The sequence below is a fragment of the Cydia amplana genome, chromosome 5, assembly GCF_948474715.1.
Source record: "Cydia amplana chromosome 5, ilCydAmpl1.1, whole genome shotgun sequence".
NCBI classification, from domain to species: domain Eukaryota; kingdom Metazoa; phylum Arthropoda; class Insecta; order Lepidoptera; family Tortricidae; genus Cydia; species Cydia amplana.
Genome location: NC_086073.1, coordinates 20,507,634 through 20,527,296, shown reverse-complemented (window position 1 = coordinate 20,527,296; position 19,663 = coordinate 20,507,634). Strand labels below are relative to the sequence as shown.

Sequence of the window (19,663 nt, the reverse complement as noted above, 5' to 3'; positions counted from 1 at the left end):
CTAAATACTATTTACTTTAAAAATTCTTGCACATGTTGTAGATACATACTATTCGATTACCTCTAAGACTCTTCCCGTTCCATAGTTCCTGTAAATGCAATATTATTTGAAATCCGTGGTCTCTGCCTACCCCTTCGGAAAATAGGCGTGATGATAAAGGTTTATTTGTTTATTTTATACATACTAGCACTTACAGATAAACCTTACGTGCTAATAGTGTTGTTAGTATTATTTATTATATTATTGTATACATTCTAATATTATACAATTCAACATATTAATCTCTCTGTCATTAAGTATACAATTCTATCAATTGTTTCATGTCGAATTATGTATGTGTGTATTTGATCTACCAGCTTTCTTTCCTATCCACAACACAACAATAAAATTATGAGCCTTCATTCAGCCAGGAAATCATAGACGGAATCAGAAAACAATATCTCTTCCAAATAATAAACAATCAGGGCTGTGTTCCAAACGCTTTACGAGCGCTTGTCTCTATCGGGCCAGGGGATCTAGCCAAAATGACAATCGTTGGTAAAATGTAATTCAATAGAACTTGCTAACTATATAAACAATTTTAGTATGGCGGTTTGTTTACATAGTTAGCAAGTTCTATTGAATGACATTTTAGAAAACGCCACACTTAACACACTTGACACTGACTTAAGGTAGGTGTGCGTGAATGCAATAAATTGCAATATTTTTCAGTTTTGAATACATTATAATGAAATGAGACACTGTTGGGTGTAAACAGTTTCGATTTGGACGTAATAGTTATTACTGTTTTCGCCAATATCAACACATCTTATGAAACTGTTTATACTTTGGGAGAGACGGTGAAAATCCACAATTTGTGCACACTCACGCCATGTTTTGGCCCATAATCTGCATCCCCTCCCTAGACAACCAGAAGACAGTAAACTTTCCACTTTTAGAAATGAATTCTTCATACTTCATGCTATGCTAATAATGTATGGAATTAATCTCATAGCTTTTCTTAGCATCTGTCATCCCGATACGTTTTAAAAAGTATGTACATGGGAATTTCAAATTACGAACCTAACGACTGTTTTTTTAGAGGTTTGGTTTTTAAATTGGCATAACTGTTTCTAGTGATTGTCAATATAACAGTTGGCGAGATATTTGTGATCAATACGTTTTGCCATTTTCACAATGAATAGACTTACTCCAGAACAACGATTGCAAATTGTGCTTTATTTTGAAAATCAAAATCACCATCAATTTATTGCGGGAAACATTCGATGAGCGCATTATTTCCCATAATGGACCTGTGAACTGGCCTCCACGATCGTGTGATCTCGCACCTACCACACCTGGATTACTTTCTTTGGGGATATGTGAAATCACAGGTCTACGCAGATAACTTTGGGCCACTTGGAAGCCAATATTCGCCGCGTTATTGCCAATATACGGCCCCAGTTGCTCGAAAAAGTGGTCGAAAATTGGACTTCCCGATTACGCTTCATTCGAGCCAGCCGTGGCGCCCATATGCCCGAAATCATTTTTTATGAACTAATGGCATAAGAATATCTTTTAAATAAAACCAATACCATTATAATAAAATTAATTTTTTCGTGTTTTATTTAATTTTGAATTTGTATACCTTTAAAAAAAACACCCTTTATATGCGTTAAGGCATGTGACGCGATCGGAACACAAACCAACATATTGATGGTGGCGTCCATTAGAACATCCCGTCCGGAAAATAAATTAACCGCCGTCCGGCGTCCGGATGATGGATGTTGCGCGGATGCGGTCCGGAAAAATGTGTTGGTGGCTTTACTCTTGTTTGAGGTAGGTTTTAACAATGTAAATGAATGGATGTCGGTACCTAGCGGAAGACAGCGACGTTACCTTTTCTCTGTTTTTCTGAAAAATAAGTTCAATTCAATTCTATAAATTTATTTCAAACTAAATGCCCATAGATAATACGACAATGTACATATGTAGGGGCACTTAATAGTTTTTTACTCACCGTACCGTTGCTTATCATAAACTGGCTAGTTAAAGAATAGAAGTCAAACAATATGGCATGGGACCATGTAAGTTTAAAGGTAGAATGTTAGGATTAGATTTCAACATTCGCGGCAGTAATGCAGTCGTCAGCAATATTGCACCGTATTACTGCAGTAATAATGTTGGTATAGTCTGAATTCGAACGGTACCTTTATAAAAAAAATCTGTAAAAATGTAGGCACTATAAAATATATTTATTTATTTGTTAGTCGATTGCGAGGCTATAAATACACAAAAAAAGTAAATACACCTTTGTAACGTCAAGGGCCACTTGCACGCACTAACTCGGGGTTAACCGGTTAAACCTGGAGTTACTATAGTTACCAGTATAATTTGGCACTGGGTTAACGGTTAAACCACTTAACCTCGGGTTAGTGGGAATGTGCAAGTGGCCCTAACTTATTTTGGCTCCAATATTTCTAACTGAACCCCTAAAACGAATGGGCATCACACAACTGTAATTCAGAGGAGCTATTAATATAATTTCCCTGGCCGCGTTTGACCCGAGCGACTGATCGAAACCCAATTATGGCCCGATGCCACGGAAAAAATGACGAGCGAGCATCGAGATAAAATGGCCGCCGAGGAAACACATTTTATTTTATATAAATGTGGTTGAATGCTGTAATGATGTAATCCGTTGGATTAAATAAATGATTATTTTATTGTAGGTCATTTTACTGTTGTGCTCGTTAATAATAATTTATTAATTACATTAACAAAGAAAATCACATGTAGTGAAATGATTAATCCTTTTAATGAGTTTATCTGCGCCTTTGCTTCCTATATCATAAAAAACACCATTTTATAACATAAGAATCAAATTGAGTTTTGATTATATTTCTTGGCCCTATACTGCTTTAGTGCAAGCGATTGTTTAAATTACAAGTTACAAGCTTTTGAGAAACGGGCCACTGATCGTCGGATTCTTTCAAGATTTGCACAAGAGCGTTCCGGTAATTGGGAAACAACCGTTTAGGCGAGCCGTCGTTACTTCAAGAGCACTCACTCCTCTCACGATTATCAAATGGTAACGAGGAATTTCCTCGAGAACCCTAAATTGTCACTGTCTATTCAAAGATTTCACGTGTCTCAGGCCGATTCTGTTTTCTCAATGGCTTGGCCGGTCGAAGTATTTTCTAGATTGCGCCAGCATAGGTTTTTCCTGGCAATCCTACGAATAGTGTCAAATTGGTGTTGTTGTTTTATTTTGATTTTATGGATTATATAATCTGGAGGAGGTGACATTCAGCTGCATTAATTAGTGTTGTGACGTTACTGCAGCGGTGTAGCATCTGTCAATTTCCACACTGAAAATAGTGATGTTCCAACATTACTGTTGCGATTAGAACGTTCAGTCCATCACTCATTTTACCCAGACAATAGACAGTGACAGCGCCCGGGTGATACCGCAGCAGTAATGTCGCAACAGTTGCAGTTGCTATCCGAACGTCATATTTATGCTGATTGGTGATCACGGACCAGGGCTCGATTTTCAAATTTCGAGCTTTCGATTTCGTCACTCGAAAATCAGTGGAAAACGGCTTTTTGGAATACATACCTACAAGCAATAGAAATTGCGAATGTAGTGGTATCTGTGGTATATTGACCACTCGTTTTCGATTCTATTAAGAATTTAAATGCCTAGTAGTGGAGATATTACATACACGAAATTGAGCAGTTAAAATTCAGAAATCGGCCCCCAGATCGTATCAAAATATGATGAAATTAATATCAAATTGTGAAATCTGAATCGGGCTCCGGATCTCCAGAAATTACCTTTCTTTGTGATGCGATTTTTGCCAAACTTCCGATGCCGTCAAAGGGAATGGAAAATATTGAAGAAACGCTTTTCCTGTTGTCGCGTCAGTCAGAAGTGCTCTTTTGTACGGCTTCAGATTGTTCCCGTGTCAGTATCGAGCTCTGACAATTTTCTTTTAATCAAATACAACAAATAATGTTTTAAAAATGCTACGAATATCAGATATTCTACGGTGCATGGTACTTGGGTGCTTTTAATGCGTTTTTTATTTTAAAGTTGGGTTCCGTACCTGAAACAAAAAATAATCATTTAGTATTTGCAAATCGTGTGACAATATTCAGAATCAATATACGAATATACTAAGCCGTAGGAGAGGCGAAGTACAAAAAGTCTTTATATCGGAGGCTAGGATCACTTTGGGTCGTCCCGCCACAGCAGTAGGTAAGTAAAGTACGTAAGTTACAGCCCAATTCTAGTTTAATAATACATATATGATACTGAATTGTCAGTATCAAAAGTGACATTTCTTCAACCAAAAACGTCACTTTTGACTTGTCGTTACAATTGCTAAATTGCATGACCACTTCACGAATAGAAGCAAACTAATCTATCTATCTATCTATCTAATACCTTTAAACGAGGAATTCTTGTTTATTTATTTATATATATATTTCGGGGATCTCGGAAACAGCTCTAACGATTTCGATGAAATTTGCTATATGGGGGTTTTCGGGGCCGAAAAATCGATCTAGCTAGGTCTTATCTCTGGGAAAACGCGCATTTCCGAGTTATTATATGTTTTCCGAGCGAAGCTCGGTCACCCAGATATTGTATATTAATGAGACAATCTTACACAAATCAATTTAGCATTAGTACCTGTGGGGTTATAAATAAAACTCAAGGGCCTTCAGCTTCACCACTGGAGGGCTTCGTCACTTTTTCTTTAATATATGACATCTATTTCAGTTTATAATTTATATATTGTAGTGTGACTACTTAAAAAAACACAAATCAAAATATTGAATAAAATAATTTGATTTGTTCCCAAAGTGTGTAAAGCTCAAGGGTTTTAAAGCCCATTTTCCAACATCTTTAGCAATCCAACCCTTCTCCAGTCAGACATTTATTTTCCGCTCCCCGTTTCCATTGACGAAAATTCACACGAGCATGAAGCTTGGCCCATTTCCAAAGGGTTATACTATAACTTATTCACGTGCAGACTGCTCAGAGACTCGTTAATAATAAAGACTGTTAGTCCCCATGTTGCTCCCCCATGTGATTTACAGGTAAGTAATGTATGTTGGTAATGTTGGTTGGTGTGTTGTAACCCTCGTGCTGCCCTCAACCAACGTTGAGGGTAGCGAATGACCGTTCGTTGTGGAGATCCTTAGGGGAGGCTTTTGTCCAGCAGTGGACGCCTTTCGGCTGAGATGATGATGATGATGATGAATGAATGTTGAGGGCTAAGAGATAAACCAAGTAAAAGGTGAAGTGACTGTGTGAGTGTGAGAAAAGTGAATGGCAAGATGACGGGCGACAGAGAGATATTAAAAATGTGTTTTTAAATGGTGAGAGTAGGTACCTATACCTCTAGCGTCGAATGATGGACCCTATGACATTCATGGTTATATGGAGTAGCCATTATGTAAAATGACTGTAGTCATTTTTGAAGTTCGGCACTTGAATTTATATAACTTGTTATAAAAATATGGCAAAAAGTTTAATGATCAAACTGACTTGTTTTCGTGTAATATGTCCGAATTTGTAAGAATCTGTTCAAATGTTATATGTTGTTATTATAATTAATATAAGTTAATATAAATTACCTACATAGTAAGGCACTATTGTATTAGGGCTAAGTGATAATAAATAAAATAAAATAAATAAATTCGATTATGCCAAAAAGTTATTACTTACGAATTGTTTTTAAATTAATCCCAAACAAAAGACACTTGAAGGAACTACAACATAAAAATATATGATCCACAAAATGAAACGGGGATCTTAAGCTGACTTTTGCAGCTGGGAATCCAAAATATATATATCAATACTAAAAACAAATCTTCAGATTTGCTCACACTACGAACATCACTTTCTAAAGTTTAATAGTCTTTATTATTCGTGTCTTTGGTAGCTACAGTAGCCGCGTGTACACTCGCAAATTAATGGCGGCTGATGAAGTAATGAGGACGGAGTCTTGAATACTTCATCTGTACATGTATGTTTAGGGAAGTGAGATGTTGTGGAATGTTGGGAAAGGGTCGTTCGGTAGAGGTCAATATTAATACTTTCAGATACGGGATTTTAAATACAGATAGTAAAACTGCTTGCTTTTACGATACCTATTATCGTAAAAGCAACAAAAATCTAGTTGCACTTTCCAAAAAAATAATTGTGTTTTTGGTAACTGGAATTTTTATTTTGTTTTTCAATTGTTACTACCTACAAGGTATTGTTAAACATATCGTCAATATACATTCATAAACATATTATTTCCTAAAAAAATATATATTATCTATCCATAAAGATGTATCAATATATTTTCAATACGTTCAATAATAACAATTTATAATTTATAATTAAATAAAATCCAATTCAATAAAATAATACAGAAGCAACGACTGTAGCCCTAAGAGCCCTTGGGCCTCCGTTTCAAATCAAATATTGGGCCAATCTTTCTAGATTTGCATTTTAATTTTGCCGGTTGAAATTTTTGAATAGTTATCAGTCTCTCCTGTTTGCTTGATTTGGTTCCGGGAAATGGTAATTCGGCTTTGAGACTTGAATTGTTAATGTTAGATTTATTTGGACTGGTAACTGGTTAGAAATGTGGAAGACAGCGAGTCTAAAATTAGTACAAATACAGAGACTTCAAAGGAAATTATATCTTGAGAAAAACAAAGTTTTATAATCCGCCTCGTATTCGAATTTACAATCTTCAGCTTCGTCGGCAAAAATATTGTCGCATTTGCACAGACTGTTGTATCTCTCAGTTACTTAAAGGTTAGCTGGAAGAGATCCTTTAACGGGATAAGTTCGCCTTTGTACACATTTACTGTATTCTCTGTGTTATGTACTTGTACTGTTTTTTTTTAAACAAGAACCAGGATATGTTACAACTGATACTTACCTAATATGATAAACATACCTACGACTAAAATAACCTCATTAAAACAGTTAAAGAATGTTACATTTTCAAAATTCAAGATTTAATGTCTTCTGACAAGAATTTTATTACTGGTTCAAGATATAGATACTTACTTATTGAATCAAAATTGATCTTTTCTATTTTAAACTTTGTTATTTGATACCTACAAGAAAGTCTTCTTTAGCTCATGATCTATATAAATACAAGACATTTTATTTCTTGGACGAAGACATTTTCGAGTTTCCTTACATCGAAAAGATCTTGAAACAAATATTATTCTTTGGTTCAAGAACTTTTCCTGTGTGGGCAACTGGGCATACAGGTGCCCCAATATATAGACATCTACTAGTAATCCTATAACTTATTTCGATACACCTTCGGGAAGCGATCTCCAAAGCAAAATTTATCTTTACTTTAGAATCTTTAGAATCAATAATCTTAAAAATATCGTGAAATAAGTTTTTATTGTTTAATCAAAAATTATACAAAAAAGGTGTGTACAGGTTTTAAAAGGCCGGCAACGCGCATGTAACACCTCTGGTGTTGCAGGCGTCCATAGGCTACGGTGACTGCTTACCATCAGGCGGTCTGTATGCTTGTTTGCCACCGGCGTGGTATATAAAAAATCAAAATAAACCATTTTAAAACAATTTAGAAATCAGCCCAGATATAAATACGGGTGGTCTGAAAAAAACATCCATTATCGGCTCATTCTCCTGATTTATGCCTCCAGCCCAGCTAAACTCCGTCAAATCATACTAAATGTATGAAAAAGGTTTGACGGAGTTGAGGCTGACCGCAGCCGTATAATTTGAGAATGACCCCGACTAATATTATAAATGCGAAAGTTACTATGTATTTATGTCTGTTGTGTATTTATATCAGGAAAATAATTGGCGCCAATCTCATCTAGCGTCCACACGTACACAATTTAATCACCAATTTGCTTTCCATAGATACTAACTTCGAAAATTGGCATTTTTGTGTCCGCACCTGCTGATGTAGTCGGGGAATCAAATTGGCGTTTGCGTCAGCACGGCCTGATTCGATCGGACAATTTCATCAGATTGGCGAAAAATTGTCTCGTCTGGACTCCACTTTATCAATCATCATCTTCATTCCAAGCAGATGAAGTCGCAAGCAGAAACTAGTTATTTATAAAATTTTATATATTATTTTCTTCGAATTTATTAGGAAGTAAATAAAGCTCTCCTTTTCCTTATTTGAACAAAACAAATAGTTTGCGAGTATTTCTAGCTACACGGTTGTCAACATTAGCTGCTTATCGTGAAGTGTAGAGTTACCACACAACAAAGAAACATAACACTCCTCGAGAGAGCGGCACGTGTGTGTAATGTGTGTATGAGTCATAGGAGTCATATGTCTTATACTACTTCACTACTATGTAGCTAGGAATAGCTACACACACACACACGTCATATAACATTGTTAAACAAATTAATATCTGGGAGACCGAGCTTTGCTCGGAAAACATATCAAAACAAATAAATGCGCGTTTTTCCAGAGATAACACCTAGCTAGATCGATTTTCACCCCCTAAAATTCCCATATAGCAAATTTCATCGAAATCGTTAGAGCCGTTTTTGAGATCTCCGAAATGTATGTATATAAATAAATAAATATACAAGAATTGCTCGTTTAAAGGTACATATTAGATAGATACGGTACAAACGCCATGCTGCAAGGCTGGCAGCATTGCCACGTTCTAGTAATAAATAATTACAACATAGATTGTAGAAGTACAGTCCAGAGTTTAAATTTTTGGTCCAGTAACAGGCCACAACCGGTAGATACGCGAACTAGGTTCATTGTCATTATTTTCATCGCAAATTAAAAATAATCGCCGACCAACTCAATTAAGTTTTTACCACCGGCATCTCATTACGTACGGAACCAATTACTGCGTTATGGCTAATTAGGCTCCGGAATACTTCGAATATTACAGATATTCAATAAATGAGATGATGTTTGCAATTATTGGTTCCAGAGGCCAATCCGAACTTACATTCCGATGTAAAAATGATATCATTTTGCTATCATTCTCCCGTGTGTCTCGCTCTCGCCAATACATGTACGAACAAGTACGAGCGGAATACATGCGCCAACGATATCAAAATGACGTCATTTTGATATCAAAATATAAGTTCGATTTGGCCCCCGATTTTCCGTAAATGCTTGTTTTTATGCAAATAGTTCGAAATGTTGGAATTCTTTGATAAAAAGTATAAAATTTGGACACGATAAATAGTATTTTATGCAACCGTTGTTTAAGAGAGGTCAAAAAAAGCGAGTGGCGTGAGTAACAATTTTAGGCGAAGCCGAAAATTGTTAATAAAGACGCCACAAGTATTTTTTGACTCAGTTAAACAACGTTGCATACAATACTTTTTCTACGACCAAGCACTTACTTTGAAATAAAATTGAAAATTTAACAAATATTTTTAATTCAAGAAGTAGCAAAAATGGAGGGTACGGGCGGGAAAAGAATGAATGAATGAATGAAATTAAAAAAAGAACATGTCTATGGTTCACTTATTTGTCAGAGATGACATTTAAAATAAGGTTGGCAACACTGTATTTCATTCAATATTTTTTAAGTGGTCATTACACAAAGTATTGTAAAATCGCCAAAAAGATAGTGCGTGTATGCACACATTCTTTTTTGGGGCATAGACTAAAGACTTGTCTTGACAACTATAAGATAGCGTTTTAAAGGTGTGTGCACGACCCTTTAAATGACAAATAAAGGTACGGGAGTACAAAAAATGATTAATAATTCTGTAGTTCGTGCTTCGACATTTGCTTTTTCAATATTTGAATATCAAATATTTTGCGGCCTAATTCAAATTTTAATGAACGTCAAACATTTGATCTCGATACGATATGGATCTGACCTGTTTCTTCAAACAAAAACGTCACGAATTAGTCATGTGACCCTTACCCCTTCTAGCATCAGCTTATTATTATTTTTATATATTTTATACTTTTAGGTACAAACTTCAATAATTATCGTTCAACCAACCTTACTATAACTGAATATTCTCTAGGTGTTTAATAATTGAATTATCATTAACAAACCGAATCCCAGTTAACAAAGGGTAAATGAGCCGGTATTTGGACACCCGCGATTCCGACATTTTATTTATTAATCAAATTTACATTTTACAATACCAACTTTTGGAAAATGTCGTCTGTTCTGAGTTCAATGGGATGGAGATGGTCTTAATAGCCTTTTCTTGGAATAATGGGAGATATTTTATAGATGAATAAGCATTCATTTGTTATACAATACCTACCTAATTTTGAAAAGCTATTGTCCAATTGTCGGAACATTTAGCATTTGTCCAAAGTATTATAAGTATGGAATTTTTTATAGGTATAGTAAACTAGCGACCAGCCCTTCGCACGGGTTACACAAAATCTTAACAAATTATAACTTAAACCTTCCTCAATAATCACTCCATTGATAGGTGAAAATCGCATGACAATCCGTTCAGTAGTTTTCAAGTTTATCGCGCACATACATAGACACAATCAGACAGACGCGGCGGGGGACTTTGTTATATAAGGTGTAGTGACATAGAAATATAAAAATAAATATTTGTTGTTCGTTAGATGTGTGGACAACCAGAAATAGTACATTATTGCAGAGGCCGGGAAAGGGCAATTCGTGGATGAGTTTCGATTTTGTCGGACGACGCGAAGCGGAGTCCGACAAAGAAGACGAATCCACGAATTGCTATTCCTGCCGAGGCATATATAGTGCTTTTCTCCAAACATGCGAGGAAATACAGTAAAATAATAAATATTTAAGCATCTAGCATCACTCGAATCGAACCTTCACATCAAAAATTTCAAAAACAATTTCCCTCTTTAATTATTTTTTAAAATTTAAAGGCACAAACTTATTGTGCCATTCAGTACCATTAAATATTCGTTCAATTTATATAATTGTGCAATATAAAATAATAATTGTGCAATATAAGCTATATGAACACGGATGAGATCCTTAAAAATATATAAAAATAATCTTTGATTTTATTAAGCAGTATTCGCACGATCATACACGAGCACGACGGTCTTGTAAGAACGAGACATGTAAGATCGTTTATCATACTATCTCACTCTATCCTATAGCTTGAAATGATAGCTGATCGGTTCGTGTAGACGCGGCCGGCGGCTACAATAATTGGCTGTTTGTGTTTTTTATTTTTAAAAAGTAAAAAACACTACAGTAATAAGTTATTACTGTATTGTTTTTTTACTTCCCGTCCGCTAGAACAGGACAGCGATAGTCAGATTTTTTTAAATTTGAGTTTGACAATAAGGATTTCCGTTCTATTTTTGCTACAATAAGGTGAACATTTCCGAGCATATTGGAGAAAAGGTTTATATATTGAAAAGATAAAAGTAAAAAGGCGAGGAAACGGTATAATTTTTCAAGAAAAATTTCCAATATTGAAGCCAAGGATAAAATTACAGTTATCTAAGGAAAACTCGACGGCCATAATTGTGTTCGTAATCCGCGGGGAGACGAGGGTTCATGGACGACGGAGACATATATATCCCGTTTTATGTGCGATATGGAAGTAAATAAAGAAAACAAGGTCACAAGTATAGGGTACTTATTTGACAACTTTTTATGAATGGTATCAGTCATCTTTCAATAAATTTTAAGCTAAATCACTACATTTTTATGAAACAAAAATCCCCCGCCGCGTCTGCTGTTTGTATGTTCGCGTAAACTCAAAAACATCACAAATAATCATTTTCATACGGTTTTCTCTTGTCAATACAGATACTGTTGAGGAAGATATAGATGTATAGGTTTTGTGTAAATTGGTTGCACTACCCGTGCGAAACCGGGACGGGTCGCTAGTATCTAATTTTTCTCTCTAAAGCAAAGTAAACACGCTACATCTGCCCATTCATCACCACTCAGAGACAAGGTTCCAAAGGAAGCATAACAGCCCTTTCGGATTAACGGGATCTCCTGGGAGACGTAACTCTTTAATTTATCGTGTCACGTAGCTGCTGGAAAGCCGGGCACCATACAAAAGGACTGCATCAACAATATCCTACAGAAATAGACGATATTAAAGAACCTATAGTGCACCACACTAGCTCAATAAAGGCTACATTACTTAGAGCCACCCCACATTAGCGTCTTTTGAGCGTCGGCGTCTAGGAAGCGCTATGGAAAATGACGTCGCTGCGCACGCCAACGTTGCGTCGAGCAGCAGTAAAATGGTGTTTAGATATGACAATCTGCCATTTCCTCTAAAGGGACACTTCAAAGAATTTTTTTCTTTAAAACCAGAAGACTAACTTTAATAGTGAATCAGCCATTACATTTAAAATTAATTACAGAAAGTTACGCGAAAAAGTAGTTCTAAAAGTTGTGTAAAATTAAATTAAATGGAGTCTAATGAAGATAATAACTTTTCCCAAAGTTCTTGGACGTGGCCAATGTGGGCATGTTCCACCTTAGCTGCAGTAGGTATCTGAAAACCATTAACTCGGGAACTGGCTAGAGTTGGTAGAAATTAGAGTCTATTATGAGTCTTTTAATGAACTCGGAAGTTTTAAAATACCTACTTTTAAGGTTTTTCTGTATTTTAGAGGTATGTTGAATTGTTTGTCTTTCTGGGGTGTTTTTGGTCAAAAAATATATTTCTTCCTATGTACAGTCGACGTCAAAGAGATCTTTACGACTAACGTTACAAAAAATTTTGTACACGACTTTATTGTCATACGAGCATTTCGGTCATTTAGGTATCTCGTAACATTTAGGTATCTCGTAGCATTTAGGTCGTGTAAACATTTTTTTGTTACTTTGGCTGTAAATTTCTCTTTGACGTCGACTGTACGAGAAATAAATGTAGTTTCGTTTTAAGCTGTGAAGTCTACACATTTGGGTAGTCTTAAAACTAAGCCTTCCAAAAACTCAAGTCATTGCCAACAATGAATCTAACACGTTTAGCCAGTTAATCTCCGTGCATTAGACGCAGACTTGTGCCTAAGTTTTAGGCATAACTTTACGACTTTACGCCGACATAAAAGCAATAGCTTACGGCCGTATACCTTTTATATAATAAATTAAAAGGGTTATAGGTACTCGTAATCACAGTCAAACTACTAAAATAAGCGTTCAAACCTATCCTTATAGCGAAAATGTTTGAATACTGATATTATAGTATTTGTTATATAACATTGGGCTACATCGACGTTTGGGCGTATTGTATCTCATCTGTAGGTAAGTATGTTGTATATAGGTTTAGGTTGATACATGAGAGCTGGCCCAAGAATTGAACACCCGAACTGCTAAGTTTAATTTTCCACGCGCGCAAATTCGTAATATTTCTCTTTTCCCTCATCTCACTTAATTCCGGTATTGTCCCATTTGTAAACAAATATAATATTCATTTGCACATTTCACAATACGCCATGACGCGTGGAAAGCCGTGAGTGTGACGTATGAGTTTACCTGAACACAAAGCGTTATAATGGCTGTTCAAAAGAGCTTGAATTTTTGTGCTTCTGAGTAGAATGTTTACTCTTTTCATGTTAGAAGCTCTGTATTAGAGGTGACACGTGTATATTTAAAAGATATTTAGGAGTAGCCACAATTTATCTGTTTTAAGGATGACTCACGCTAGACCGGCCCGGGCCGGGCTGGAACTTTCGGCGCTTCGTTTTATAGCGTAATCACCGATCAGCCGTCATAAAAAATGACATGTTGGACACATCGGCCGGGGCCGGGCCCGGTCTAGAGTGAGTCATCCTTAAAAGTCTTTGTCATCGTATTTTTGAACCAACCTGCAGAACTTTTTAGTCACTTCTACGCGGAGGATTACTGAGACTATATTTAGCTATAGAACAAAGAAGGCTATAGCTATAAAATAGCCTAATTCTACGGACCATTAGGACCGGTGACTGGGTTTTAATGCGGCAAAACTTGTAGGGCGACCGGGAAAGGGCAGTCCCATCGGGGACTTTTTGCTACACGCCAGATTTGCGTGAAGGTGTGCCGCATTTGTAGCTTGTCAGCTTTTACAGGGTTTTGGCAAACGTGGTATTTTGAAATATGGCTTTCGGTCATTTTGTATTATTTTGCTTTAATGTCTAATATATAAGTTAAATTACAGTCAGCATCAGTAGCAGCATATGAAACTACGCGCCAAAAGTATTTGCCGCTCTCGAATATTTTTCCAAATAGAGATACGAGTATAGCTACCTGTGATAAATGAAAGACGTGCGCTCGCGTTGTAACCATTTAATGCACTGATTAGCCTATCGGTACAAGAGCGAAAGAGACAAATAGAACTAACCTAACATCCCTCCACCATAAATCCTTAATACTACTTATAATGAACGCGAGGTATATTCCTAAGTCGAGCGTTCCGAACGCCCTCACTGCCTGCTGTCGCGGCGGCATCGGCAGAGCCGTCTGGCTGGCGCGTAGACGTCGACTCCTGTTGCGCGATTGGCACGTTCGATGACGGTGGTTCCGCCGGGGCGATGGGTACGGTTGGTGATGGTAGCGGAGATGGAGCAACAGTAGTGCCCAACGATGACTGTATGTGCGCAGCGTCTGAAACGCGCGGCATCTGCGGTGCTGCCGTTGGCACGTTTTGACCGCTTTGCCCAGCCGTGGTGGTTTCTACCGGATCGGAATCGGCTTCCATCCACTCCTCTTCTTCCTCTCCTCCCAATCTCTGATCCGAAGGGAAAGGCAGCATCGCCCAATTGAAACTTCTGTCTTCCGTATCTTCGTTCAACCCATTAGTTGGGGTTCCGGTGTACCCTTTGTATTTATATATCTGATTCTTATGTTTCTTTACAAGTTGATCCATATCCGGTAAGTATATTTCGTATAAACATCGGCCTAACTTATTTTTAACAATACCTTTTAACCACTTATTTTTACTAATCATTTTTGTAAGTACATGTTCGTTAATCTCAAATTCTACATTTCGGTTTCCCTTATAATATTTAGCCTGCAAATACTGTTTAGAGTTCACATTACTTTGCAAATCCGTTGAGAGTGAGGATGGTGCATCATTGTTTACTAGCAATAAATCAAACCGGTTACGTAGCGGGCGGCCGATCATTAGTTCGGCAGGTGACTTGTCCGTTGTTGCATGTTTGCTATTCCGATATCTGAACAAAAATTCTTGTAACCGCTCATTAGTAATTTCCCTCATTGTTTTTCCCTCCATAAGCAACCCCTTAATGTGTTTTTTAAGCATTTTAACATAAATTTCCACTTGTCCATTACTTGACGGTGAATAAGTTGGAGAAGTAATGTGCGTTATGCCGTTTAATTTGCAAAAATCTTTAAATGCTTTAGATGTGAAAGATGTACCATTATCGGTCACTAGAGTGTGCATTATACCAAAACGAGACATAACTTCTTCAAGTTTTGTTATCACCGTAGCACTGGAATAGTTGCTAGTTAAAGGGAAACATTCGACCCATTTTGAAAATGCGTCCACCAATATGAAAAACATTGTATTTTGTATGGGTCCAAAAAAATCTAAATGGACTCTGTACCATGCTTCGGTCGGGTACTTCCATACTGTTAACGGTGCACGCGGCGGAGTCGGTTTACATTGAATACATACCATGCAACTGCCTACTCTTAATTCAATGTCGCGATCTATGTTTGGCCACCAAAACCGCGAGCGAGCCTCTGACTTTGTTTTATTTATACCTAAATGACTTCTGTGTAACTCGTCTAGTACTTTTGATTGCAACAATTTAGGTATAACGATTTTGTGCCCTCGCATAACCACCTCTTTTTCCAAAACAAGATCGAATCTGCAGTTAAAGTATGGTTGCATTTCCGGGTTAACTATTTTTTTGGGCCAGCCAGAAATTATAAATTTTTTCACGATATCTAAACATTTATCGGTTTTGGTCGCGTTTACTAAATCAGTCATGGTAACAGGTAGGTCACCGTCCGTTACAAAATTAACGTAGGTTGCTCGATCTAGCGGGGGCGACGCGTGCGATCTGTGGTCCGGCGGCGGTCGAATACTGGATGACGTAATCTCCTTATCAGCACCCGACTTATTAACAGCTGTTGCGCGACTTAAAAAATCTGCACAGTTATTTGCGCTTGCAACGTATTCTATTTCGTAGTTATAACTGTTTAAGAATAAAGCGTACCGCTGAAGTCGGTTTGCGGAGACTTCTGGAACCCCTTTGTGCGGATGGAAAATGTACATTAAGGGTTTATGGTCAGTACGGAGAATGAAAGGCACTTCCAACCCATATAAATATTGGTGAAACCGTCTTATACCAAAAATTATAGCTGTAGCCTCTTTCTCCATCTGACTATAATTACGTTCTGCGCTATTTAAAGACCTCGAGGCATAAGCAATGGGCCGTTCAACCCCCTGCTCTAGTTGACCTAAGACAACACCTAGGCCCCAAGGGGACGCGTCAATACTCAGAACCAATTTTGAATTAGGGTTAAAATGCGTTAACACCCTTTCTGATACGAGTTCTTCCTTAATTTTCGAAAAAACGTTATCATGTTCTGTAGTCCATTCCCATTTTACCCCTTTCTGCAACAACCGGTTCAGTGGTCCCAAAATCGATGCGGCGTTAGGTACAAACACTCGGTAGTAATTCACTAGCCCTAGGAATGACCTTAGTTCGTTCACGTTTGTAGGTGCTTTTGTGGAAACCATTGCCTCAATTTTATTACGGCATTTATGAATGCCATGTTTGTCGATAACAAAACCTAAGTAAGTTACAGAGTCTTTAAACAGATGACATTTATCCCTGTTTAGCACTAACCCTGCCTCTTGTAAACGACTAAAAACTTGTTCTAACCTCCTGCAATGCTGTTCTTTTGTTTCCCCTGTCACCAAAACATCATCTAACAAACACAACACTCCTTCAATACCCTGCAATAAACTTTCCATCGTTTTTTGGAATATTGCCGGGGCATTTGATAATCCAAAAACGAGACGGGTAAATTTGAACAAGCCTTTATGGGTATTTATTGTCGTTAGTAACTGAGAATCTTCATCCAAACTCAGTTGCAAGTATGCTTGACTTAAATCTAACTGAGAAAACTGTTGCCCGCCGTGTAACTTAGCAAAAAGCTCCCCTGTTTTAGGCAATGGATATTTTTCTATTTGAAGCACTTTGTTAAGGGTTACTGAATAATCCGCGCATAACCTAATTTCGCCGGAATGCTTCAAAATAGGAACTATAGGACTAGCATATTCGGAATGGTCGACCGGTTGAAGTACTCCCGTTTCAACTAACCTATCAATTTCCCTTTCCACTTTGTCCCTCAATGCAAACGGAACTGTACGAGCTCGGAAAAAAATTGGTTGACTGTTAGGTTTCAATGATAGCTTTACTTTGAATTTATTTAAACAGCCTAAACCGGAACTAAAAAGTTTTGGATATTTAACCGTATAAAAATCCATTTCTGTCTGGCTATCGTAAGACTCGCAAGAGTTTACTTTAGATATCTGTAAGTGGAATGATGCAAAGAAATCTCTTCCAAGCAAAGCTGAAGCACCCGTCCTCACAACATATATATTTATATAGTTACTTTCACCTTCGTACCTTACCGTTGTTCGCATAACTCCTACCGTATCCAATATATTTTCAGAATAGCATATAAGTCTTGTTCCGGGCGGAGCTAAGGGAACATTTGGAAAATATCGGTTATACACATGCAGCGGAAGGGTTGTGACTCCTGAACCACAGTCGACCAAAAATGTAATATTTTGCCCACCTACCTCAACGGACAAAGTCATCTCCTCACCATGATGGCTACGTAGGCTACAAATACGACCAGAATAACAAATGGACTCATTCTTACCATCATCATCGTTACTCTCATCGATAGAATGCAGCATGTTTACACGTTTCCTACGCTTGCACATACGTTTTAGGTGGCCTTTATTGCCACAGCTTTTGCACTTGTAACCTTTGAACCGACATTTATCGACCGTATGATTACTGTACCCGCACACTTCACATTCCACACCACTATTAGACGATGATCCTTTTGAAACTTTGAACACCTCGACCGACTCCGTGAGCTTATTGCTGTTGCTAGGCGCGGCCGACTGGCGCGCGGCGGTCCTCGCGCTATGCAACGATACGGCGATTTCTAGCGCTCGTCCTAGCGTGAGGGTATCTGCATCTTCTGTGAACAATCGGTCCCGCACGGGTCCCGCCTGCATGCCCAATACGAACCGATCACGCAGCATGCTATCCAATAACGAACCAAATTTGCAATCGGATGCTAACTGACGAACTCTTGCAGCCCACTGTGTTAAATCTTCGTCCTCTTGTTGAATGGCCCTGTGGAAATTGTGCCTTTCTGCAAAAAGCGACTTTTTCGGCAGTAAATGTTTGTCCACCTCTTTCACAATTTCTTCATAAGACAGCTCTTCCGGCGTCTTCGGTGAAATTAGTTCGCGTACCAATTTATACGCGGACTCGTTGAGTGCACTTAGCAACACGGCGCGTTGACGATCGACCCCCGTTTCTGTTTTAATTATTTGGTTTGCACTGAGCCAGATGCTTAATCTTTCCTTAAACACCTTCCAGTCGTTTCCAATTTCAAAAACAGGTAAATTTCCGATCGTCGAATTCATTATTATCGTCTATATCGCGTGAGTACTTAAAAAAAATCCGGACGTCGCCACTGTGATAAATGAAAGACGTGCGCTCGCGTTGTAACCATTTAATGCACTGATTAGCCTATCGGTACAAGAGCGAAAGAGACAAATAGAACTAACCTAACACTACCTATCGCGACATTTAACGTTCAAAGTTATCTGCAACAGTTTAATTTTTCTGTATAGAGACATTTCTCATTTTGTTAAACTATCTAGACTAGAATAGAGAGAAACTTTTTACGCATAGTCTGATAAGCTACTTGCTGTTTATTGTACTACCTGCACTCAAAAAGTTCTATTTTAAAATATACATACATACATATTTCCACTTGCTACGATCCTGACATACCACTTTCTCTTGCGTTACTTTTAATAACATTCCTCATACACGCTCGCCGGTTTAGGGTGGTCTTGACCTGGCCTTTCTTCAGGATTTCTCCGATCTGATCAGAGAAAGTCCGCCGAGGTCTGCCCTTTCCAACTCCCTCTTTTACTAACCCTAATTTTAATATAATATCTAAAATGATAATACAATACCTCTTTATCCATACCATATTGTCAATAAGAATATTATAGGTGCCTAATAGTGCCTACAGGAATGTTCTACTCAGTATTCCCACCGAGCAAACTGCTATCATTGCTGGCGATGGCCTTTGCATATCTAAATCACGATACTCTAGAAGGAATATGTAATACATTGGACTAGGTAATATCGGAGCTTTCATACTTGTACAATTTACTTGATATCAATCAGTTTAAATTGGCTCCTTTGGTTCTCGAAAACACTTAAAATGTAGATTGTTTCGTATCAATAATGAAGCCAAATTTACGAAAATACATTGGAAATACTTGTTTTTGTGCTTCCAATGTAGGTACTATAAGTAAAAACTTATAAAAAGGGTCTCATGTAAACTCACATACATTATTCATTACGACGTCACAGGTTAGGTTTCACTTCATTGCTTTAACTTTTTTGTGTTGTTCTTAGTAGTTAATAAATTGCCTTTTAAATTGCTACATTAAAAATAT

General features: G+C 37.5%; 3 protein-coding genes and 1 long non-coding RNA gene across 4 annotated transcripts in view; 2 read left to right on the top strand and 2 right to left on the bottom strand.

Annotated features, from left to right (window-relative positions):
• LOC134648366 (protein lifeguard 4-like) overlaps nt 1-19,663 on the top strand; it is a 357,077-nt gene that overhangs the window by 110,050 nt on the left and 227,364 nt on the right. The window lies entirely within an intron of this gene.
• Nucleotides 1-19,663, bottom strand: part of LOC134648320 (neuroligin-1-like) — a 265,829-nt gene that overhangs the window by 186,961 nt on the left and 59,205 nt on the right. The gene's annotated exons all lie outside the window — the stretch shown is intronic.
• Nucleotides 10,608-10,852, top strand: LOC134648541 (uncharacterized). Its single transcript, XR_010096901.1, has 2 exons — nt 10,608-10,733; nt 10,766-10,852. It is a non-coding gene; the product is annotated as an uncharacterized LOC134648541 (long non-coding RNA).
• Nucleotides 14,232-18,716, bottom strand: LOC134648153 (uncharacterized). Its single transcript, XM_063502632.1, has 2 exons — nt 17,827-18,716; nt 14,232-14,980 (listed from the first exon to the last, which is right to left on the bottom strand). The coding sequence occupies exons 1-2, from the start codon at nt 18,608-18,610 to the stop codon at nt 14,967-14,969; spliced, it is 798 nt and encodes a 265-aa protein (XP_063358702.1). The 5' UTR covers nt 18,611-18,716; the 3' UTR covers nt 14,232-14,966.